Source organism: Sapajus apella, unplaced genomic scaffold, assembly GCF_009761245.1.
Source record: "Sapajus apella isolate SASKATOON/1434 unplaced genomic scaffold, GSC_monkey_1.0 scaffold34, whole genome shotgun sequence".
Taxonomy (NCBI): domain Eukaryota; kingdom Metazoa; phylum Chordata; class Mammalia; order Primates; family Cebidae; genus Sapajus; species Sapajus apella.
Window position 1 is genome coordinate 8,569,495 of NW_022436974.1, and position 26,555 is coordinate 8,596,049.

The 26,555-nt window shown below is 36.3% G+C and overlaps 1 protein-coding gene across 4 annotated transcripts in view; it reads right to left on the reverse strand.

Annotated features, from left to right (window-relative positions):
• Positions 1 to 5,211: 5,211 nt before the first annotated feature.
• Positions 5,212 to 26,555, reverse strand: part of DEUP1 (deuterosome assembly protein 1) — a 92,214-nt gene continuing 70,870 nt past the window's right edge. For 2 of the 4 annotated variants that reach the window (XM_032295784.1, XM_032295783.1), the window contains 3 exons: positions 25,960 to 26,156; positions 15,559 to 15,673; positions 5,212 to 6,214 (listed from right to left, as the gene is read on the reverse strand). In XM_032295784.1, the coding sequence (XP_032151675.1) occupies positions 6,038 to 6,214; positions 15,559 to 15,673; positions 25,960 to 26,156 (489 nt within the window). In that variant the 3' untranslated portion in view covers positions 5,212 to 6,037. Of the gene's footprint in view, positions 6,215 to 15,558; positions 15,674 to 25,959; positions 26,157 to 26,555 lie in introns of those variants that run through there. The other 2 variants (XM_032295785.1, XM_032295786.1) reach the window with 2 other exon arrangements.

Below are 26,555 nucleotides of genomic sequence, written 5' to 3' on the forward strand. Positions count from 1 at the left end.
ACTATCAGTCAGTTTTTTAAGTCTCAAAATAAAATAGGCCTAAATTCTTACTTTCAAGGTTATTATAAAGATTAAATCAAGTTTAAATGACACAGATCACCAAAATGGACTCAGGAAGAAATAGAAAATCTGAGCAGACCTATAACAAGAAAAGATGTTAATAATTAAAAATTTCCCACAAAGAAAAGCCTGGACTAGATAGCTTCACTAGTGAATTTCATTGGCATTTAAAGAAATAATACAAACTCTTCTAGAAAACAGAGGAGTAGAAAAAAACTTCCCTATTCACTCTATGAGGCAAGAATTACCCTGATACCAAAGCCAGACAAAGACATGACAAAGAAACTGGAGACCAATATCCCTCATGACAAAATTCTCAACAGAATATTAGCAGACCAAATCCAGCAATATATAAAAAAAATCATACATCATGATCAAGTATGATTTATCCCAGAAATACAAGCTTGGTTTATCCTTTTTTAAAAGTTAATGTAGTATACTATATTAATAAAAGACAAAAACCTCATGATCATCTCAGCAGACACAGAAAACACATTTACTAAAATCTAATGGCCAATCATAAAAACTATCAATTAACTAGGACTGTATGAGACCTTCTGCAACGTGATAAAAAGCATCTACAAAAAACCTATAGCTAACATCATACTTAATTATGAAAGACTTTCATAATTATGAAAGGTTTCTCTTAAGATCAGGAACAAGGCAAACATGTCTGCTCTCACCACTTTGATTTCACATTGTACTGGAGTTTCTAGCTAGTGCAGTCAGATAAGAAACAGAAAGAAAATGCACCCAGAATGGAAAGGAAGAAGTGAAAAAGCTGTCTTTATGTAAAGACAACACGATCCTGTAGGCATAAAATTCTGAGGAACACACACACACACACACATAGACACACACACACACACACACACACACACACACACACACACACACTCCTACTAGAATAAATGAGCTCAGCTGCATCCCATAATACAAGACTAGTATACAAAAATCTATTGTATTTCTATATACTAACCATGAACATTCCAATAATAAAATTAAGAAAACAATTCATTTGTAATAACATCAAATTAAATAAAATATTTAGGAATAAATTTAACAAAAGTATAATATTAATATTGAAAACGATAAAACATTTCCAAGAGAAATTAAAGAATATCTAAATAAATGAAATAAATGTGAAATTTCATGTTTACAAATTGGAAGACTAAGTAATATTAAGATGGCAATACTGCCTAAGCTGAGATTCAATATAGGTCAATTTGGAGAGAACTGCTATTTTAATCTCTATAGATATCTCAGAAGGCCTACTATTTTTTTTTTTTTTTAACAAAAATTGACAAGCTGACCCTAAAACTTACATGGAAATTCAAAGGACCCCAAATAGACAAAATCATTTTGAAAGTTGGAGGATTTACACTTCCCGCTGTCAAAACTTCTGGCAAAGCTACAATACTTGTGATTGTGTGGTACTGGCATAAGGAGTAACATATAGGTCAATGGAACAGAATTGATTTTTCAACAAAAGTGCCAAGACAATTCAGAGAAGAAAAAGAATAGTTTTCTTAAACATATGGTGCTGGGACAATCAGATATCCACATTTAAAAAGACGAATCTAGACCCTACCACTATACAAAAATGTTAACTCAGAGTAGATTGTAGATCTAATGTAAAACTTAAAACTGTAACACTTTTAGAATAAAATATAAGGGAAAACTTTGTGACTTGGATTGGGCAAGTATTTCTTAGATATGATGTAAAAAGCATGATTCATAAAACTAATGAACAGTACTTTATCAAGATTTATAACTTACTTGCTTCAAAAGACACTATTAAGAAAATGAAAAGACAAGTCACAGACTGGGAGAAAATATATGCAAATCTTATATCTGATAAAGGACATATATCTAATATAGAATTTTTACGACCCAACAAGAGAAATAACCCAATTATAAAATTGGCAAAAGATTTAAATAGACATTTTACTGAAGAATAGATGTGGATGGTCAGTAAGCACACAAAATGATGCTCAACATCATTGGCCACTAGAGAAATGGCAATTAAAACCAGGATGAAATAACTTTTATACACACTGATACACACTGAATATTTCTTTTCAAAGTTAAACATAAATATACCATGTAACTCAGAAATTCTACTCCTAAAAAATGATTCAATAGATATGAAAACATATGTCCCCATGGAGACTTGTATATTCTTTATTCATAATAGCCCTAAACTGGAAGCAATTCAGATGTCCATCAACTGGTGAAATGGTTAAATGAAACGTGGTTTATTCATACAACAGAATACTACTGAGCAATAAAAAAAAAAAAAAACAGAATACCAATATATGCTACAATACAAATCTTGAAAACATTATGCTAAGATAAAAAACCCACATATGAATTTATTTATGTAAAATGTCCAGGTAAATCTGTAAAGACAGAAAGTAGTTTAGCAGCTGCCTGGGGTTGGGCATAGGAATGGAATAACTAAAAACAGGCATTAGGGATTTTTTTGGAGTGAAGGAAATGTTCTAAAGTTGGGTTGTGGCAATGGCTACACAACTCTGTAAACTTAGTAAAAATTATCGAAATATACCTTTCAAATGGGTGAATTTTATGATGTGTAATTATTTTTAAGAAACTGTTAATGATTTAACTTATGTATGGTGGCTGTTACATGGTCCTCAAAAAATGGTAGTATTATACTGTGAGGATGTGCTTTGTCTTCTGAGTTCAGACCTAATGCCTCAGAGGGCTAGGATGGCAAATGCTAACAGCTAGCATGTACTGAGTACTTACTGTGCCAAGCTGTGTGCTATCCACATTATGTACATTACATCCTGTAATCCTCACAAGAATCCTCTGATATAGGTAGTGTTGTTAAGCCTGTTCTACAGATAAGGAAATGGAAGCTATGTTAAGGTCACAGGGCCAAGGCATGAAGAACCTTGTCTCCAACAGGTCTAACTTGTCCCGTTATCTGTAGCACTTTTAAGACCTAAAAATTTCTAGTCTGTTGGAGTGAGTGAGGTGGCTCTGAGGATCTCCTTAGTTCTATGCTTGGCTCTGATGAAAGGCTTCCCTGTTTGAAACCCTGCTTTTGATGTGGAGGTTATAACCAGTATCCATGAAATGGTTTCTGCAGGAAAATGTACTCTGTGCCAAGATAGTAACCGAACAAATCTGCCTCTCCTTCAGGCCCCCTCCACAACTAGGGCAGCTGTTCCATGGCCATCTTTTTGGCCTATGGAGAACAGAAGGGTAAGAGAAGGGAGTGGAGAGGGCAGGCTGGCCTCACTACCTTCTTCCACCATTCAACCAGTACTGCTTGCTTTTTATCTTGATTACAGTATATTGATGTTGGACTTCAGCATATGATTCCTTTTGAACACTGAATCCTGTTGTTAAGCAAAACATTGAAAACCACCATTCTAAGAAAGTTAACATCAAGTGGAATACTGAACTCATAATTTAAAAGAAGTCTGCATGTGGACTTGAAGTATTAATAGTCCATAGGGGCAAATTCAGCATTAGTTCTTGACATAGTCCAAATTCATGCTGTCTTGACTCTGCTAAGTTCTGAGACCTATTGTAGCCTAGATCTTTATTTCAACAAAGAACTTTCAATTGTATGTTTAGCCTGAGAGAATGAAATGTTATTTTGACATAGGGGATTATAAAGGTATGTATATTTAATCGTTTACATTGTTTGTATTAGGGACATGAAGGTTTTCAAATTTGTTTATGGAACGCCCTTTTCCTAAACATACTTCTTCCCGTCTTCTAAAGATAACACTGAAAAATATTTTCCTAATGTCTAGGCTAGCAATTACTAAATAATTTGAAAGTATCATAACTTTTCCACATGGAGTTTTTGTGAGTACACTAATGGCTTTGGATCTTCTGATGTTTTGTCATCAAACCTGGCTTCTGTGGATGCAGCTTTGTTCACCACCTGCTTGCTTACAAGAAGTGATAATGGGAAGTAGTAAGAGCTAAAGCCAGGAATCAGAAGGCCAGGGGTTTCCTTTCTGACTCTCTTGCTTACCATGATTCTGAGTAAGTTTCTTAACAACTCTGATTCCCAGGGACAAGGATATTGGGCTTGCTGACCTCACAGGCTCATTTTGAGTTTAAATGAATAATACTATGGGAAGGTGTTGTGGACAGAATGTGCCTACTCAAAATTTATAGAGTCATGTATGGTATAATAATATTTCAATGGACCTAATATATGATGGTGTTCCCATAATATTAAAATTCCGTATTTCACTCAACATTTTCTATATTTAGATACACAAACACTTATTAGTGTATTACAACTACCTATAGCATTCAGTACAGTAACATGCCATACAGGTTTGTAGCCTAGGAACAACAGGCTATGCCATATAGCCTAGGTGTGTAGTAGTTATGCCATCTAGGTTTGTATAAGTGCGCTCTATGATATTTGCACAACAACGTAATTGCCTAGCAATACATTTCTCAGAATAGATCCCTGTCATTAAGTGATGCATGACTGTATTGAAATATTAACCTTCAATGTGATGCTATTAGGAAATTGGGGCCTTAGGAGATAATTATGTCATGAAGGTAGAACCTTCATGAATGAGATTACTGCCTTATAAAGAAGAAACAAGAGAGATGCTTCCTCTCTGCCATGTGAAGATACAGCAAGGTGGTGGCTGTCCACAAGCCTGGAAGTGGGCCCTCGTCAGACACCAGATTAGCTGGCACCTTGATCTTAGACTTCTCAACCTTCTGAACTGTGAGAGATAAATGTTTGTTGTTTAAGTCACCCAGTCTACGGTATTTTTGTTGTAACAGACTGAACTAAGACAAACATCAAGAGCTATACAAATACATCTTTTCTTTTCTTCAAACATCAAGAGGTATACAAATACATGTGGTCATGTTACCTGAAGTCTACAATCCTCTGCATTTTTCACATGAAAATGACACCTGTTATCTAATGACATTTTGGTTTATCTTTCAGTATGTTGAGATTGTATCTTTAAAGGGAAACGAAACCATAAAAGTATAGTAGGACTTACCTTTTTTCATAATTTCTCTCTCTCTCTCTCTATATATATATATATATATATATCTATATATACATATATATATATGCACAGACACACACACAGATAAAACTTTTAAAGAAAGTATATTCTTGTATATTTGTAAATTCTATTTTTATTGTTCATAGCCATGCTACTACTGTTCTATACAGATTTGGCATTTATGCTTCAAGTCCATTGAATTTTATATTCTTTTTTTGTATTTAAAACAGAGGTGATTACAAAGGAAAATGTAGCAACAGTAATGCTCTATATTTCCTTTATCTTGTTCATGTCCATGAAGTAATTAGTACTAACAAAAAAGCATTAGTACTAACAAAAAAGCATATATTTTAAATTTGTAAATTACACATCTCATCAACCTTCAGTGTATTGAAACAGAAAGACATTATAAAGGTGAATGTAAAAATAGTAAAGCTATATCTTTTTTTTTTCCAAAAATAAATTTTAGAGTGTTTACGTAACTGAAAATAAATATTTTTATTTAGAAAATCCTTGAGTTTTCAAACCGAGTACAACTGAGCTGCCTTTGAGTCGTTTGTATCTGGAATATAGCATGCACTTCCCTTTCCCTTATTTTGTATAGTTGCCGAGGAAATGGGTTTTCAGTATACATGATTCAAGTGGTGGAAAAAACTGCATATTTAATTCCAAAATAGTCCTTAGACTGGAAAAAAAAATCTCTTTTGGAATAGTCATGTTTATTTTATAGTAACTCTACAGCAGAACAATTTAGTATGTTAATGCAGAAATACAAACAGCTTTATCAAACAAAATACTTACTATTTTCTAGCTGCCTTACAGAAATTATTTACTCAAGGAAACAGAATAGAATTTCTCAGTTTCATTAATCAGCTTTGTAAATATTTTGCCAGAGCTTTTTTTTCTTGGGGTGGGGGAAGCAAATAAGAAAGTTTAAAAGCTCATATGTGTCTGTTTTGTTTTAGCTTGGAGTATTTATTAAGAGTAAATTCTGTGTGTCTTTGCAGTTCATCAATATGTGTATTTAGAAGTTTTTCAAGTTCTTTTGCTCGTTTCTCTTCTTCTAGAAGGAAATGCTGTGCAGCTAAAGATGCTGGGAAGGACATATCTGGGGGAGACTAAAGAGAGAAAGAAAGAAAAGTGAATGAGGAATACAGAACTTTAAAAAGTCTTCATTGTTCCAGGCATGCTTCATCCCTGACATACTGTTAAACACTGCAGCTCTTAATGAAAGAATACATCTTGGGCCGAATTCCCACTACTAGTGTAATGCAGTCACCACTAATGAAATCCTCAAGAACTAAGGAAGACATCACAGCACCATTACATTCAAAAGCTCTAGAAATGAGTGTTATATTGTTCAATCGCAAATGCAGGGACAATGCATTCACCATGGAATCTGCCTAAAACATGCTGCAATCATTTGCAAAGCCAATGATTTTCATTTGAAAATAGGCAACTCCAAAAAGCTAAAGTAAAGATTATAGTGGAATTGCACAAAGAAGGTTCATATAGAAAAAAATAAAATAAGGATTGGTTTTGACAGGGCAAATCAATGCTTGGCATTAGCCAGGTGAGAGGGCTGGCTGCATAATGTGTCTCAGGGGTGGAGGTGGCTCCCCAGTAGGGAGCGCTGTGATGCTGGCATGTATCTTGTTTTTCCTATCATAGTGGAGAAACTATCAGTGATGAGTGCCCCAATTCCACCCTTCATGGTGACGTGAAAATGCTATTTAACTGTCTGTGACCTGTTTAGTGCTTTTTTACAACAAATAAAAATGTGTGGCTAAGGAATAAAGGACATCAGATGGTTTTACAATTCTTCATTTTAAAAAGCCACATACAAAAATTAAGTACTTTTTTTTTCATTGGGGGAAGTTTGTACTTTAATTTTCCAGTTCTGTGGTTACTATATTCTTTGATTTTCATTTTGGTAGGAAGAATGGAACTTTAGGGAGTCAACAGTCTGTATAAATGTGAACCTTGTTATAGGTGGATTTTGTTCACCAATCTGGCCTGGGCCAAAACTAGGGATCATGCAAATGATGGAGTACTGAACACTTTCCAACTAGTAGCCTCAACTGTAGCTGTTGTGTCAGGGACAGTATTTCGACTAGAGAAGACTATCACAGCCTGGGGTAGATGGTATGCTACTATTGATCTGGCAAATGCATTCTTTTTCTATCTAATAAAAGGGAGGATAGGAAGCAGTTAGCATTCACATGGGGTGGCCAACAATATACATCCATGGTTTTGCCCAATGTTATGTTCATGAAGCTGTCACAATAAGTTCTGAAGGGGCCTTGCCCATCTGGACATTCCAAAGACTATCACATGGAACATCATATATTAACACATCATGTTAATGAGACCTGATAAGCAGGAAGTAGCAAGTATGTTAAAGGCATGGAAAGATGCATGTACTCCAGAGAGTGAAAGATAAACCCTATAAAAGATAGGGGCTTAACACATTGTTTTTAGGTGTCCACTGCTATGGGGCATTCAGAACATCCTAGTAAAGCAAAAATTTATGTACTTTGAAAATGTTCCACCCCTGAATCAAATAATTGAATAATCTGACTCATTTATTTGGTGACACAGAGAAAATTTTTTTGAGCAAGCCCAGAACTCTGGAAAGAAAGAGCTGTGTAGTAGGTTCAGGACAGGGTACAAGCAGTCCTGCTACTTTGGTCAAATGACTTGGCAGATCCCATACTAGAAGAATCTCTGGTAGAGAGAAATGCCTTGCGGAGCCTCTGGCAAGTTTCAGTGGGAAAGTTGTGTTGCAGACCCTTAAGATTCTGGCACAAGTCTACGCCATCTGTAGCAGAAACCTGTATACTATTTGCAAGACAATTCCTATCATGCTGTTGAGTCTTGGTTGAGACACAGCATCTAGCAAGTGGACAGGATGATTTGATCCAGCCTCTGTCTTTGGCTACCCCAGTAGGAATTATGCATTGGCTCAATACCATGGTTTCCCCTTTAACCAAGGGTAATCCAGCTACTGTTGCTGTTAAATGTCTGACCTGCTTACAGTAGAAACCAAAGCTGAGCTCTTGATATGGCATCATCCTTCAGGGAGGCCAACCAGCCTCTTGGTGTCAGTTTGACTGCATTAGGTCCCTTGTACCTTGGAAAGGGCAATGCTGCATCCTTATCAGAATGGATATGCATTCTACGTGTTTGCCTTTCCTGCCTGCACCACTGTCTTAGGGCTCACAGAATCACTGATCTGCAGACATGAGATCTTGCTTAATAGCAAAGGTACCTACTTTATAGCGGAAGAGGATGGCAGTGGGACCATGACCATGGTATCTACTGGTCCTAACCACACACAGCACTATCCAGAGGATGCTAGCATGATAGAGCTCTTGATGGCACAGCTGAGGCACCAGCTTGGAGATTATATCCTGTGAGGTTGGGGTGCCTTTCTTCAGGATGTGGTATAGACTTTAAACCAATGGCTGTTTTATGGTGCTGTGTTTCCAATGGGTAGAATACATGGATCTGGGAATAAAAGGGAGGAAGTAGGAATGGCTCCACTCTCTATCACTTCTGTTAACCCACTTGGAGAATTTGTGCTTTCTGTTTATGTATCTTTAGGTTCTGTTGGTCTATAGGTCCTGGTTCTTAGAGGTGGAATTCTACCAAGAGACCTGTAAGAGTCCCACTAAACTTAGAGCTTTGGCTCCATGTGGTCACTTTGGGCACCTCCTGCCAACAGATCAGACACACAGAATGGAGTTCCTATACTGGCAGAGGTAGCTGACCCTAAGTCACCCTGAAGAGGTAAGAACACTACTGCATAACAGAGGCAGTGAGGAGTTGTTTAGTACTCAGATGATCCTCTGAGGCATCTTTTGGTACCCTCATGCCCAGTTTTAATTTTACTTGGCAAATACAGAAACCATATCCTAATAAGGGCATGGAAATTAGGGGCTCACCCCAAAAGAAAAGCCACCGGGATCAATAGAAGAGTTGGCTGATGGGGAGAGGAATCTAGAATGGGTGAGGCAATGATAGGCGTCAGGGACCAATTGCAGTATTAGGGGCTGTGGCTTATCTCACCAGCTTTCCTCTAATCAGTTTTCCCAGAAATTATTGCCCACAATAATTGTGAAAAGCTATACCTGGATGGAAGCTATGGAAGAATGTAGTTCTGAGTGGTTCAAGAGGTGGACCATGGTCGTTGGTCCCCTACCGGAATCCCCTTCCCCAGGCTGATGCATCTCTTCTCCAGCTGGATGGGTGTTGGCTACTAATAGCTCACAGCTGACTCCTTTGGAGAGCTGCCCTCCACTGAACTGGAGGCTCCTGCCTCACCTGGGAAGCTGCAGTCCTTGCTCTGCCCATTTGCTACCCTCTCTGAGGCAATAGCTGATTGATGGACACAGGGACATAAAATACCAGACTTCTTGTTTGGTGGGAACCAATGCTGTGGCGTAATTCATGTGGCAAGCTCCCTGGGACACCAGGTTATACTAGTTTGTAGCTGAGACAACATCTTTGCTTAGTTTCCTACCCTCCCCACCCCTGCCTCCTCCTCTCTCCTCCTGAGCATACTAAAATACTCCCTCAGTAACTTGCTTCCACAAGAATCTCATCTTAGGCTCTAGGAAACCTGATCTCAGACAGATGACTTCCTAGATTCTGGCCTGAGTGATTAGTGACACTCATGCCATTTACTGAGAAGGAGAAAAAGGTAAAATAAGCCATTAAAGTTCTTTTTTCCTTTAAAAAAATTTTTTGAGACAGTGTCTTGCTCTGTTGCCCAGGCTGGAGTGCAGTGGTACAACCACAGCTAACCTCTAACTCCTGGGCTCGAGTGATCCTCCTATGTCAGCCTCCTGAGTAGGTGGGACTATAGGCACACACCACCACACCTGGCTATTTTTTTTAAAAGTGTTTTTAGAAACAGAGCCTTGCTAGTTGCCCAGGCTGGCCTTGAACTTTTGGGCTCAAGGGATCCTCCTGCCTTGGCCTCTCAAAGTGCTGAGATTATAGATGTGAGTCACAGCTCCTGGCCTCTTATTTATTTCTGATTCATCAGATTCTAGCACAGATTCTGGGCCATTGTGTTTTCAATAAAAATTTTTGGTTAGTTTATGAATGAAGAAAATGCATTCCATTTTGAATAATACTGAGTTTGAGGTGACTTGAGACTTAAACAGGCTCCAGTAAACAGTGAGATATATCAATCTAGGACTCAAAAGACAGGACTGAATCAAAGAGATAGATTTGGAAGTTATAGATGACAAGGCCATAAGCTTGACTGAAATTATCCAACAGAGGCAAGTAAAAGAAAAAGAAGTTAAAAGATGGAGCCCTGGGGAATCCTTCATCTCAGGCATCCACCCACTAGCATGTCCTTGACACTATCATCAATGAGAACTGCATTATTTACTAATCGAGATTTAAAGCAACCTATCCATCATCCTTCCAGCTTGCTTAATCTAGTCCTCCCACACCAGCATTTCTTTGAGCCCAGACTCTTTCCTTTTCACTGTCCATTATCTTCCTCATACTCTCTCTTCCCTTCTAACTCTTTTTATTCCACATCCATCTTTATAACCATTCAACAACTTGTCGCTCCCTATATCTTGTCTCTATGCTCATTACCTGCTACAACCCTGTATCTTGTCTCTATCCTAATTACCTGATAAAACCCACCCCTAATTAAGCTGACCCATTTGCCTGGGTCATGTCTACACTGGAGTAGCTGAATGCTGGAGCCAACAGGTTGGGGGTAAATTGCTGCATGGACTAGTTTCACTTTAAATTTCATGACAATAAATATCAAGTGGTCAGTGAATACTGCTAGGTGATTCTATTCTACTTCCCTAGTATATTCACCTTCTTACTCATTACCTTGTGACCTGGCCTCCTAGGGGCCAGAGGGGAGCTCCCTCATTATTCTACAAACTTTTTCATCTAAAACTGAATTTTAGGCCATCCTCCTGTTCCAGAAACTCATCCTTCCTCCTATACTGTGGATCCTATTTCTTCTTACCTCTCAGTGACTTTGTTTCTGCAAACGGACGTGGACCCTCCTTACGCCCCATCCTCTTCATTATCAGACTTTCCCCCTTTCCTTGAGGATTCCCATTAGGGCACTAAATATTATGACCCAAGGCTTTGTAATGGGATAATTTCTTTTTTGTACTTAAGTATGTTCATCTAGTTCTATAGACTTAAATGCCAACCATATGCAGATTATTCCCATATTTATATTTCCAGCTTTGATCTCTTCCTTTAATATCAGATTCACATATCCTATTGCCTATTTAATGTCTACATTTGGGTGTCCAGTAAACATTTTAAACTTGTATGTCCAACCTAGAAATCGTGATTTCTCCTCTAACCCTATTTCTTCCTTAATCTTCCCATGTCAGAAAGTGGTATTAGCATCTACTCAGTGCTCAGGTTGAAATCCTGGGAGTCATCTTTGATCACTCTTTCTCCCACTTCCCATTGTCAAGTCTGGTCCACCCACCAGAATATTTCCTGGATCTAATATGTTGCTCTACCTCCCTTGCTACCAAGCCAGCATCATCTCTTGCCTAGACTACTGAAATAGCCTTAGAACAGTTGTCTCCACTTCTATCCTTGCCCCTCTAAAATTTATTCTTTACTTAGTAGTTAAAGTGATCTTTTGAAAAATTTAAACATATTTGTTTATTATTAAACAGAGTAATTTTAAATGGAGTAAACAGATCAGTATTTTCTTAATTAAAACTTAACAATGGCTTCCCATTGTTTTAAAATAAAATCCAAACTCCTTCCTGTGATCTGCTGTCCTTCTACTGGACTTCCCCTGACGACTTCTCTGTTCCCTTTTGTTCCAGTCTCCGTCTTCCCTTCTAAGCTCCAGAAGGCCCCCCAACCTTGCTGGTTCTCATACCTGCCAAACTCATTCCTGCCTTATAGTTCCCTTACTTGAAACTCTCTTCCACCAGATCTTTGCAAGGCTGGATTTGTTGTCATTTAGGTTTCACCTTAAATTTCCCTTTCTCAACGATAATTTTCTTGGCTACTCAACCTAAAATAATCCCCATACATACATCACTCCCTATCACATTACCTGCTTTGCTTTTCATCGCAGCATTTATTACTATTTTTGTTTTGTTTTGTTTTGTTTTGTTTTTTTGAGACAGTGTTTTGCTCTGTTGCCTGGGCTGGAGTGTTTTGATGCTATCTTGGCTCACTGCAACTTCTGCTTCCCGGGTTCAAGTGATTCTCTTGCCTCAGCTTCCTGAGTAGGTGGGATTATAGGTATGCGCCACCATGCCCAGCCAATTTTTGTATTTTTAGTAGAGACGGGGCTTCACCATCTTGGCCAGGCTGGCCTCGAACTCCTGACCTCAGATAATCTGCCCACCTTGGCTTCCCAAAGTGCTGGGATTATAGGTGTGAACCACCATGACTGGCTTTAATATTTTCTTATTTGTTCATTTATTTCCAATCATTAATGTTTCTCCTTGTTTGTTTTTGAGATAAAATTGACATAAAAGAAAATTAACCATTTTAAAATGAACAGTTCAATGGTGTTTAGTGCATTCACAATGTTTTGCAACCACCATCTCTATCTAGTTCCAAAATAGTTTCATTATCCATAATGAAACTCTGTACCCCTTAAGCCACTTTTCCTTGTTTCTTCCTCCCCATTACCCCTGGTAACCACTAATCTGCATTGTTTCTATGGATTTCATTTACCTATTCTGGCGATTTCATATAAATAGAATCATATAATATATGGCCTTTTGTGTCTGGCTTCTTCCACGTAGCATGTTTTTGAGGTTCATCTGCACTGTTGTATTTTTTTTGGCCTTTTTTGGGGCACAGTTGCTTTTTATGGCTGATAAATATTCCATTGTATGTATCTATCACAATCTGATTATCCATTCATCCACTGACAAAGTTCCTCTTTTTTTTCACCATACTATATACATGTCTCTCTTATTTGAAGACATGTTTAGAACAGGAGTTGCCATACAGTTGGTGTTCAATACATGTTTATTTTATGAATGAAGAACACTAATATTTAAGGGACAGAAATAGGAGGGAGAACCCTGGAAACAGACTGGGAAATAGTAGCCAGAGGGTGGCAGAAGAATCAGTGGAGAATAGTGTCATAGAAGCCAGAGAGCATAAGAGTTTCAAGACAAAAAGATTCAGAAAGAGGAATATTTCAAAATGTGCATTTAATTAGCAACTAGAAGATCAGTAGTGGTTTTGAAAGGAATGGTACTGATGTGGATGTCAAAATGTAGTTGTGGATGGAAATCACTAGACCTAGAAAAGTGGATTGCCATAGAATTTTTAAGGCCTCCATCACAGATTAAGTTCCCCATGCCCAGTTGCTAGAAGAGTTGAGAATTTTCTTTCCTGGTTACTCTGGAGGTTAGGAATTCTTCAAAAGAATAACATAGAATTTTAGAGGTAGGATGCCACATGTTATTAAATTAAATCAACAGATACCTCTCTGTGTCTTTTTATGTGCCTACTAGTGCTGACACTATTTTAGGTGTTGGGTTAGCACGAAAACAACCCCTGCTTTCACTGGAGCATACATTCTAAAGGAGGGAGGCCAAACAACAAAACGTCTCAGAGTGAAGTGCCATGAAAAAAGGCAAGATGAGGGGCAGGGAGTGAAGAGGAGGGTGCAATTGCAGACTGGTTGCTTAGGCATCTCTGATAAGGTGATATTTGAGCTGACACTAATTGTGATCCTAAAAATCCTAAAACCATGTGATATTAGCACAATTGAGTTTTTTGTAACTTTTTCTACTGCTTAACTGAAATGTGTGCTTACTTTAACTCCTTAATGATCAAAGTTTTATTGATGCAGAATTTGCAAAGTCCCCTTAGGATTTCTCATAGCTTAAATGAGGAATTTTATTTCGTTTACATTATTGGTGTGGATTTTAGTCTGTGCAAATAACGTTGGCATTTTATGTTGAGATGATCACAAAAGAGCATTTCAGGGCTTTAGAGATCTCTAAAACTTTAAAAGTTAGTATTTTTAAGCATTCTTCCACCACAATAGCTTAACTATTACTTCCAGTTTCTATTATTACAAGGCTAAACCAACATATAAGCAACAAAGGGCTTATATCAAGAATAGAAAGAATACCCATAAATCAATAACAATAAAGATAAACTAACAGAAAATTAAGTGAGGAAATTGAACAGATATTTTAGAAAGGATATCAAAATGGCCAATAAACATATGAATGGTGCTTAAGCTCATTATTCACCAGAGAAACATGAGTTAAAACCACGTAATAGGACCTTAGTACACACTGACCATAATGGGTAAATTTAAAAAGACTTGGACTATAGAGCAAGGACAACTCTTATACACTACTTGTTGGAGTATTCATTGGCTCATCCAGGAAAACAGTTTGGCAGTACCTACTAAAGCTGACCATATTCATATCCCATGACCTAGGTATTCCATTTTAGGTATATATGTGTATATACCTAATATATATATGTATATATACACCTAAAATGGAATACCTAGTATATATGGATATATACCTAATCTATATATGTATATATATACCTAAAATGGAATACCTAGGTCATAGGATGTGTATACACATGCACCAAAACACTCATACAATAGTTTTGGCAGCATTATTTGTAATAGTCCCAAACTGGAAATGACTCAAATGTCCATCAGTAGAATGAATAAATGAATTTTATTGTCATTGAATGTAGTATTTATATCCAATAAATGACTATAGAGAAACAAAAATTAAAAAAAAAACACTATAGCTGTATGGAACAATATGGATGATGATGAATCTAAAAAAACAATGTTGAGAAAAAGAAGCCAGAAATAAAATAACATATATCATTTATATAAAATTTGCAAGTTGGCAAAATGAATTGATAATACTAAAAGTCAGGATAGCGGTTATGTTGGGAGCAAGCAGAAGTAGAGACTAGAAGGGAACACTAGTGGGGCTTCTGGAGTGCTGAGGATGTTCTGTTCATTACTTGGGTGGTACTTACATTCCCTTTGTGATAACTCATCAAGCTGTCCATTTATGATTTGTGTATGTGTCTGCACATATGGCAAAGTCAATAGAAAAGAGGTTTTAAACCAGTCCAAAAGATCACTGTAGCTCTTTACAATATACAGATCCTTGAGGACTCATGGAATATCCAAGGGTGCATCCCAAGCACATGCATTAAAAAAAATCCCTACTAATTCTGGCCTGTATTAGAGGTTAATAACCATTAACAGAAATAGTTTATGAAACATAATCTATATCTTTTCCTCCTATAGATAGGTATGGCCAAATGATTCGCAGACCCAACTTGGAGTCCTATTCAAGGAGTGAGATTAAAAACAAACAAACTACTAAGTACATCAGTGTACTGACATCAGTTTAAGAGTAAAGCAATAACCCATTAAAGAAAAAAAAGGCTACAACTAGTAACTCACCAGTGGGAATACTTCATCGTCACTAATCAAAGGACTTGTCATTTCTTTGATTTGTAATGTCAAAGGTGGCAAGGGAGGTGTTGTACTTGTATTTGGCTCACAATCTTGACTAAGTCTAAAAGAGAAGAAATGGTTGTTGTTGCTACCAAGGACACATGTTTATTTGTGTAGCTAAGGATTTTAATTTCTCAGATGTCTGACTGGGGGAAAACACAACAAAGTGTTTGGGCTTGTTACCTGGGCATTTCTTTGAATATGACTTTCCTGATGAATAATTTCTATTTCATTTAAAGGACTTAGAATGATTAAAAATGAAGAAGAAAACTTAATAATTGTTAAAAATATTTTGCAATCCTTATTGCCTATATTGATTCCCTTTCTGTATTATACTTTTGTATATTTTTGTCATTTATTTAAATAACATAAAGCAGTTTGAGAAAAATCTCCAAACCACTAACACTGCTGTCCTACACAGTTCTAAATAGATACTCTTTTTCTGTTCTCTTTTACACTTAACCTCACTGGCTTTCTTAACAGAATTATACTATTTTTTTATGTGAAACAAGTCTTTGAATAACTCTCGTTTCTATAGATTTTGATAATTTATAACGTGCTTTCAATTTACATCATCTCCTAAGCTCCTTCAGTTACTAGTTATGTGACCTTGAGCAGGTAAATTTATCTCTCTGTGACTTTAATTTTCTCATTTAAAAAAGTGATGTTATGAGAGTTGAATGATTAATATATGTAAAACACTTAGAAAACAATGCCTGGCACATAGTAAATGTTTAGTAAAGATTAGGTATTTTTTTTAAACTAATTTGATCTTCAAAATAACCCTAATATGGTAGATACTATCCACAGATGAGGAGCCTAAGGTTTAAAAATTCAATTATTCATCTAATTGTTTACTTTTTAAATCAGAATAAATTGGTAGGAAGTAATGTCTTTAGATTTTGGACACAGAGCCAGATTTTCTTGACTTAAAAACCCTAGTATTTCAATGAAAGTCATATAAGCGTGGAATTTGTTTGTGCTAAAATGAGACTGAAAAAAATAACATTGAGATTTTGAATTTTGGTTTGTTGACTAAGCAAATGGATAATAAAACAAATAACAAACCAATTTATCCTACAGTTTTACAAAAAGGGTCCTAATGATATGGGCTGTTTGGGATTAAATAAATATCTTTCATGAAACTGGGGTTTAGCTGTAATAAAATTATCAAAGACCATCAAAACTAAAATCCCATCAAAACAAAAAATAATAAACAAAATATTTTATTTTTACTAATGTTTCAAATTCTCCACAGGTATTGATTAACCATTTTCAAAGCCTTCATAGTTTAATTTAACAGAGTTAAAAAAATTTCACATTATTTTTCTCTGGTCTTATCCAAAGACTATCTAATTTATATAGACTTGTTTCATATCATGTAAACATTTTCAAAGTTATGCATACAAATAGCAATAAAAGTTAAGTGAGGCATCTGTAAATTAGTACACAAAAACAAACACAACATGTTTTCCATTTTTGCTTATCTTGAAATATATCTTTTTTTTTTTTAACCCATTTTCCCAAACTATAATTACCATGGAAACAGAACAGCAAATTAAACTGAAATAACATGGTTTATGATGTGCACAATAAGACGAAACATCTCACAATTCAAGTAGAATTATAACATTTGCATAGTACATCTGCATATAATCTTTAGCTGAACCTTCTGAGTGAGGTTACTGTCTATACTTCAAAGCACAGTGAAAAAAAAAGATAGTAGTGATTCAAGAAATATATATCTCTCTGTTTTCTCTTTCACAGAGATTTCAGGCAAAGTATTTTTTGTGCTAAATTAATCTAAAATCTTAATTATCCATTTTGTTTTGGATGTACAGATACAGTGTTATGGTGTTAATACTAACATATAGGAACATTCTTTTTGTTGAAAGATCAATAAAATGTAGAGATTGAAAGGAAAGATGACATTATGAAGTACTTTTGTTTTAAATCATTTTTATATCTGACAAGCTCTTCTTCAAGAATACAGCTAGTCAAATACTTCATAAAATCACCTTGCATAAAGTGCTATGCATATCAATTTAAAAGCTATCTTAAAAATGATTTCAAAAGGCTTTTAATATCCTCTCACAAGCTGATCTGTTCAATTATCTTTTCCACAGGCCTATTCCAAGGCTGCTGTGTGGTTTCGCCAGGACAGCAGGCCTCATTTGCTTTGCTGTGAAGCAGAACTCGGTCCATTTGAGACCTGAGTCAACTCTTCAAAATTTTCAGGATTGTTGGACATGTACATCCAGTCCGTCCCTCCACTAATATTCCCCTTGGCTGAAGAGTAATGTCCTTAGCATGGAGCAAGATTCCTTCACAAACTATGCTAATTTACCTTTTTCTAGCCTTACCTTCCAGCACTCCACTAAACTCCCTATTCCATGAACTCATTGTTTCCTGGTCTAGAACTATCAGCCTATGTTTTGCTCCTTTGTTGAGCAAAACCACGGTACAAACATTCTCAACTTACTTTAGGCTTCCAGATGGCTATTCATTCCTTGCCAAGAGATCTTGTGAGTGGTTATTGCAAACCTGCTGACTGTGGTTTTTTACTATTAGAAACTCTTAATTTATTAGCTAGACTTGAAGCCATTTTAATGATTATTTCTGACTACTAAAATCTGTCTAGTATAGGATACAACTCTTAAAACCATAAATTCATTTTTAAGTATGTGTCTTATATAGAGATAAAAGTCCATTTATTATGAAATTGATTTGTTATTAAAATTAGTTACATATTAATAGCTCTGGATACCACTACTTCAAATTAGCTTATAAATTATCCTGAAAATTCAAAACTCGAACTTTTAAAAACAATATTTAAAACATCCACACCAATTCAATCACCTCTCTTTCATTATATATATATATATATATATATGATTGCGTTTTAGGTTTTGGGGTACATGTGAAGAGCATGCAAGATTGTTGCATAGGTACATACATGGCAATGTGGTTTGCTGCCTTCCTCCCAATCACCTGTATCTGGTATTTCTCCCCATGTTATCCCTGCCCAACTCCCCACCCCCCACAGCCCCTCTCCTACTTCCCCCCAACAGACCCCTGTGTGATGCTCCCCTCCCTGTGTCCATGTGTTCTCATTGTTCAACACCCACCTATGAGTGAGAACATGCAGTGTTTGATTTTCTGTTCTTGTGTCACTTTGCTGAGAATGATGGTTTCCAGGTTCATCCATGTCCCTACAAAGGACACAAACTCATCCTTTTTTATGGCTACATAATATTCCATGGTGTGCATGTGCCACATTTTCCCTGTCCAGTTGATCATCAATGGACATTTGGGTTGGTTCCAAGTCTTTGCTGTTGTAAACAGTGCTGCAATGAACATTCATGTGCATGTGTCCTTATAGTAGAACGATTTATAATTCTTTGGATATATACCCAGTAATGGGATTGCTGGGTCAAATGGAGTTGCTATTTCTAGGTCCTTGAGGAATCGCCACACTGTCTTCCACAATGGTTGAACTAATTTACACTCCCACCAACAGTGTAAAAGTGTTCCTATTTCTCCACATCCTCTCCAGCATCTGTCATCTCCAGATATTTTAATGATCGGCATTCTAACTGGCATGAGATCATATCTCAATGTAATTTTGATTTGCATTTCTCTAATGACAAGTGATGATAAGCATTTTTTCATATGTTTGTTGGCCTCATATATGTCTTATTTTGTAAAGTGTCTGTGCATTTCCTTCACCCACTTTTGAATGGTTTTTTTTTTTTTTTTTTTTTTTTTTTTTTTTCCTGTAAATCTGTTTTAGTTCTTTGTAGATTCTGGATATTGGCCCTTTGTCAGATGGGTAGAAAAAAAATTTTTTCCCATTCTGTTGGTTGCTGATTCACTCTAATTATTGTTTCTTTTGCTGTGCAGAAGCTCTGGAGTTTAATTAGGTCCCATTTGTCTGTTTTGGCTTTTGTTGCCAATGCTTTTGGTGTTTTAGTCATGAAGTCCTTGCCTATGCCTATGTCCTGAATGGGTTTGCCTAGAATTTCTTCTAGGGTTTTTATGGTGTTGGGTCTTATGTTTAAGTCTTTAATCCATCTGGAGTTAATTTTAGTGTAAGGTGTCTGGAAGGGGTCCAGTTTCTGCTTTCTGCAAATGGCTAGCCAGTTTTGCCAACACCATTTATTAAACAGGGAATCCTTTCCCCATTGCTTGTTTTTGTGACATTTGTAAAAGATCAGATGGTTGTAGATGTGTGTCATTGCCTCCGAGACCTCTGTTCTGTTCCATTGGTCTACATCTCTGTTTTGGTACCAGTTCCATGCTGTTTTGATTACTGTAGGCTTGTAGTATAGTTTGAAGTCAGGTAGTGTGATGCCTCCAGCTTTGTTCTTTTTGCTTAGAATTGACTTGGCTATGTGGGCTCTCTTTTGGTTCCATATGAAGTTTAAGATCGTTTTTTCCAGTTCTGTGAAGAAGGTCATTGGTAGTTGATGGGGATAGCACTGAATCTATAAATTACTTCAGGCAGTATGGCCATTTTCCCAACATCGTTTCTTCCTAACCATGAGCATGGAAGGTTTCTCCATCTGTTTGTGTCCTCTCTCATTTGGTTGAGCAGTGGTTTGTAGTTCTCCTCAAAGAGGTCCTTCACGTCCTTTTTTAGTTGTATTCCTAGGTGTTTTATTCTCTTTGTAGAAATTGTGAATGGGAGTTCACTCATGACTTGGCTCTCTGTCTGTTATTGGTGTATAGGAATGCCTGTGATTTCTGCACACTGATTTTGTATTCTGAGACTGCTCAACTTACTTATCATTTTAAGGAGATTTTGGGCTGAGATGATGGAGTCTTCTAAATATACAATCATGTCATCTGCAAATAAGAGACAATTTAACTTCCTCTTTTCCTAATTGAATACTCTTTATTTCTTTTTCTTGCCTAAATGCCCTGGCTAGAACTTTGAATACTATGTTGAATAGGAATGGTGAGAGAGGGCACCCTTGTCTAGTGCCAATTTTCAAAAGAAATGCTTCCAGTTTTTGTCCATTCAGTATGATATTGGCTGTAGGTTTGTCATAAATAGCTTTTATTATTTTGAGATACGTTCCATCAATACCTAATTTACTGAGAATTTTTAGCATAAAGGGCTGTTGAATTTTGTCAAAGGCCTCCTCTGCGTCTATTGAGGTAATCGTGTGGTTTTTGTCTTTGGTTCTGTTTATGTGGTGAATTATATTTATCGACTTGATTTTGTTGAACCAGCCTTGTGTCCCCGGGATAAAGCCTACTTGATTGTGATGGATAAGCTTTTTGATGTGCTGTTGCAATCGGTTTGCCAGTACTCTATTGAAGATTTTTGCGTCTACGTTCATCATGAATATTGGCCTGAAGTTCTCTTTTCTTGTTGGGTCTCTGCCGGGTTTTGGTATCAGGATGATGTTGGTCTCATAAAATGATTTGGGAAGGATTCCCTCTTTTTGGATTGTTTGGAGTATTTTCAGAAGGAGTGGTACCAGCTCCTCTTTGTATGCCTGGTAGAATTTGGCTGTGAACCCATCTGGACCTGGGCTTTTTTTGGATAGTAGGCTATTAATTTCTCCCTCAACTTCAGCCCTTGTTATTGGTCTATTCAGGGTTTTGACTTCTTCCTGGTTTAGGCTTGGGAGGATGCAAGTGTCCAGGAATTTATCCATTTCTTCTAGGTTTACTGGTTACTTGCATGGAGTTGTTTATAGTAATATCTGATCGTGGTTTGTATTTCTGTGGAATCTGTGGTGATATCCCCTTTATCCTTTTTTACTGCATCTATTTGATTATTCTCTTTTTTCTTTTTTATTAATCTGGCTAGTGGTCTATTTTGTTGATCTCTTTTGAAAAACTAGCTCCTGGATTTATTGATTTTTTGAAGGTTTTTTTGTGTCTCTGTCTCCTGTTCTGCTCTGATCTTAGTTATTTCTTGTCTTCTGCTAGGTTTTGAGTTTTTTTGACCTTGCTCCTCTAGCTCTTTCAGTTTTGACAATAGGGTGTCACTTTTAGATACTTCCTTGCTTCTCATGTGGGCATTTATTGCTATATATTTTCCTCTAGACACTGCTTTAAATGTGTCCCAGAGATTCTGGTATGTTGTGTCTTCATTCTCGTTGGTTTCGAAGAACATCTTTATTTCTGCCTTTATTTCATTGTTTATCCAGTCAACATTCAAGAACCAGTTTTTCAGTTTCCATGAAGCTGTGCGGTTCTGATTTAGTTTCTGAATTCTGATCTAACTTAATTGCACTGTGGTCTGAGAGACTATTTGCTGTGATTTCCATTGTTTTGCATTTGCTGAGGAGTGATTTACTTCCAATTATATGGTCTATTTTAGAGTAGGTGTGATGTGGTACTAAGAAGAATGTATATTCTGTGGATTTGGTGTGAAGAGTTCTGTAAATGTCTATTAGGTTCACTTGGTCCAGATTTGAGTTCAAGTCCTGGATAGCCTTGTTAATTTTCTGTCTTGTTGATCTGTCTAATATTGACAGTGGAGTGTTAAAGTCTCCCACTATTATTGTGTGGGAGTCTAAGTCTGTTTGTAAGTCAATTAAGAACTTGCTTTATGTATCTGGGTGCTCCTGTATTGGGTGCATATATATTTAGGATAGTTAGCTCTTCTTGTTGCATTGATCCTTTTACCATTATGTAATGCCCTTCTTTGTCTCTTTTGATCTTTGTTGCTTTAAAGTCTATTTTATCAGAGACTAGGATTGCAACTCCTGCTTTTTTTTGCTCTCCATTTGCTTGGTAAATCCTCCTCCATCCCTTTATTTTGAGCCTTTGTGTATCCTTGCATGTGAGATGGGTTTCCTGGATACAGCACACTGATGAGTTTTGACTTTTTATCCAATTTGCCAGTCTGTGTCTTTTGATTGGGGCATTTAGCCCATTTACATTTAGGGTTAATATTGTTATGTGTGAATTGGATTCTGCCATTTTGATGCTAGCTGGTTGTTTTTGCCTGTTAATGCAGTTTCTTCATTTTGTCAATGCTCTTTACCATTTGGTATGTTTTTGGAGTGGCTGGTACTGGTTGTTCCTTTCTATGTTTAGTGCTTCTTTCAGGAGCTCTTATAAAGCAGGCCTAGTGGTGACGAAATTCTGAGTAATCCTTTATGAACAAGCCATTACTCTCACTCATATTTTTTTAAGAAAGTGCCAAGTAACTGTCTTATTGGAAAGCAAATACTTTGGAATATCCTAAAATGCTTCACATTTTAAGTGAGTGAGCATTAAAAATGTATCACTTTGAACAGGAGTGAAAAACAACAACAAAACTGAGTTGCTTCAGTGAATAAAAGGTTATTTTAAGAATGTATTATACAAATGTTCCTCAGTTAAAGGCAAGAATTGCCTTAAAATTAGACTATGGATCTTCAAATTTTGTGGAACATTTTGTTCATATACTTTTACCTAAAACCTTTTTCCTTTCTCAAATACTTTAATAAGATCTTACTGCATTAGCCACTGATATGTAAAGATAATTTGTATTGTTTGATTAACTTTTGCCTAACAAATATTTACATTTACATATATATATATATATATATATATATATATATTTTTTTTTTTTTTTTTACTATTTCACTTCATTGAGCTGTGCTGTGAGGGAAAGAAAGATGATTTCATTTTTCACTTGCTAACATTAACAGAGAGATATCTGCTTTGCAGTTCTTCACTGGTGAGTTCACAGTGTCTTTGCATCTCAACAACTCTTCCCCATAGTAGGTTTTATATGGCAATAATTTATTCAGAACATTTGAAATGCTGTTTCTTTTAAAAACCAGGTCACTGGAGAACACTGAAATCAGACAAGGCATTAAAACAAATTTAATGAAATTTTCAACAAATGAAACTGGCAGGACACAAGGCTTTGCAGCAGGAATAGTAGCCTTAACTGCTTATTAAGATAGTCTCCTGCTGAGCATTTTACCTCTTATGTTGCTTTTTGTGTCCCCTACTGTCTTGTTTTTGTTAGATACTTTTAACACATTCTGTACTGCCTGACAAAGAGAAATAAGAGGGCAATCCAAACAGTAAAAATACTTTCTAAAAATAATAAAAGGCAGAGTATCTGTCTTTTTGTTTAAATAACAACATTTGGTACCTCCATCTAAAGCTTTCAAAGTTATTCCCACCTAGCACAAATAGGAAATAGTGTTCTGTTCTCAATGGGTGCTCAATACAGATCAGTGACTAACATACGCAGATGACCCTTTATAGTGTCTTCATGGGCTTGCTTTTCTCTTGCAATGAGGGGACTATATACAGTACATGGGAGTCATAATTTGAACTATGAAGAATGAATCCATATAGTAGGAGAGTACTCTGTATAGCTTATTTATTCCATATTAGAACATATATTCTTACACCAAAATCAAGATTACACTCCTTTGGACAGATCCTCACATGGACACATTTAACTGTTCCATGGCGGTGCCCATTGAACTCTTTCATCCTTCCTATACTGCTTTTATCTGCTGCCACTACCAACATCCCACCACAGTACCCCACCATGATGCTTTTTTAGGGGTCACAGCCAGTCATCCTTCATTCGGTTCTTTAACTACCTGAAAAGGGGTATTTTTGAATGGTTACTGTTTCTTGCATGGTGTTACAATATATCTTTCTAATATATACATGGATGAACTGCTGAAAGTAGGAGGGAGATGTACTATACCCATAAGAATGCTGAACATCTGTTTTATGTTGAACATATATTTTTTAATATTAAAAAATTACTGTAGAGCTGAGTATGCTTAGTTAAAAAGATGAGGCTGGCATAACCTCTCCCCACAGAAATATCTTTGAGGCTATGTCAGATTCAGCCATTTGTCTATTTGCCAAAATATACTTTTAGGTATCATAAGTTGTGGGATAAATATTAATATTATTATAAATACTAACAATTTTCTTAGTAATAATGGCTAACATTCATGGAACTATTAAGTTTTATCTGTTTTTTTCTCCTATGATCCTCACTAAAATCCTACAATTATTAACCTTGTTTGTCAGATAGCATATCAAGCGTGACAAAGGTTAAGCAAATTTTCTGGGGCTGTAAATATTAATTCTGTTATATGAAAATAATATATAAGATTTTTCATGCTAAATATTATGAGCTTCTGAGCAAATGTTGTAATGAAGTTGGGTCTGAATCTACTAATCCACCATTTCTTGGCACTATGAAATAAAAAATTCATATCAAAGATGTTTGGGGAGTCCTACATAGCATATCCCTAGTTGGACACTCACAATGTAAGTTAACATACGAATGGTTATGATAAATACTGTGTAAAAGAAACTTGCTTATTTTGTTCAGCATTTTCCAAGTTTGGGAAAACAGTGAAAGGCCTTCAGAGACAGTTATGACTCCAAAAATGTTTTTTTAAAGTTGAACAAATTAGCCTTTTTTCATGGTTGATATATTTTAATTTGAATAAGACCTTTTAAAGAGCATGGGAATAATGTGGGCAGCAGATATTGTTTTCCATACTCTTCATTTGGAGAAAACCTCTTATACATCCATAGATTCCTTCCTTATAAAATGACAAAATTTGTTGCCAGTGCTAGAATGTCAGTAGAAAGTGTATGTGTTGGCCGGGTGCGGTGGTTCACACCAGTAATCTCAGTACTTTGGGAGGCTGAGGGAGGTGGATCACTTGAGATCAGGAGTTCGAGACCAGCCTGGCCAACATAGTGAAACCTCGTCTCTACTAAAAATACAAAAATTAGCCAGCTGTGGTGGTGGGCGCCTGTAGTCCCAGCTACTCTGGAGGTTGAGGCATGAGAATCACTCAAACCTGGGAGGTAGAAGTTGGAGTGAGCCAAGATTGTGCCATTGCACTCCAGTCTGGGCAACAGAGCAAGACTGTGTCTCAAAAACAACAAACAAGAAAAAACCCAAAAACCAAAAAAAAAAAGAAAGTGTATCTATTATTGAAGGTAGGTGAGAAGTGACATGTTCCTATATTTTCTATTTTGTTTGAACAATATACCTAACATATTAAAATCTACTCTTCTCTGTTCCCATGACATCAAAAGTAAAATTACTTATCTGTATATTTTATATACCACCTCAGCTTCCAAAAATGATCTGCAGTGACTAACAAGCTAAAATCCACTGTAGCACTCCACCCATTTCACTAGTATATTTTGAAAGCTATTGACACAACAATTTCTTATAGAGCAATTTATCTAGCCTACTGCATTATCATTATAAAATAAATTCTAAATCACAGAAGAGAAAGTATGAAAAGTTATAATTTGAATTCTTTAAAAATAAATTTTAATTACATGTTTTTAAACTTACACCCTTATATAATGGAGCTAGCATACCTCTCTTCATTTTTTTCCACTTTTATTTGGCTTTGATAGGCATATCTTCCTGTTTCTTCATAGGTGTTTTGATTTGTCCGTGTTGATTTTCCATTGACATGAAGTTTTGCAAGATCATTTCGGAGCCTTTCATTCTCATATTCCAGTTTATTAATAGATGTATGCATTGAATGTTGCCTGTTAGTGAAGTCCATACTCTGGAGAATGAAATAAACTATCATTGAATAAACTATCCCTTATAAGTAATGAATATTTTCTGTTTGGAGACTTGTGCTGGAAAGTCCCTTTCATTTGAGCTGAGTGATGTGGCTCTACTCTTGCCCACTTTAAATGCTCCTTTCCACCCCTTTACTGCCTCACAACAAACAGATACCCAGGGATAGCTGCCGTGGAACACACTGCAATGATGTATGTATTGCATCATCCCCACTGTTGGATGTTGCAATATATACAATACTGCCCATGCTCCAAAACAGAAAAGGTTTACTCTATGCAGTATTGCTCTCTGTATCTACTTAGGATGGTGCAAAAGTAATTGCAGCTTTGCCATTACGTTAAATGGCAAAACTGCAATTACTTTTGCACCAACCTAATAG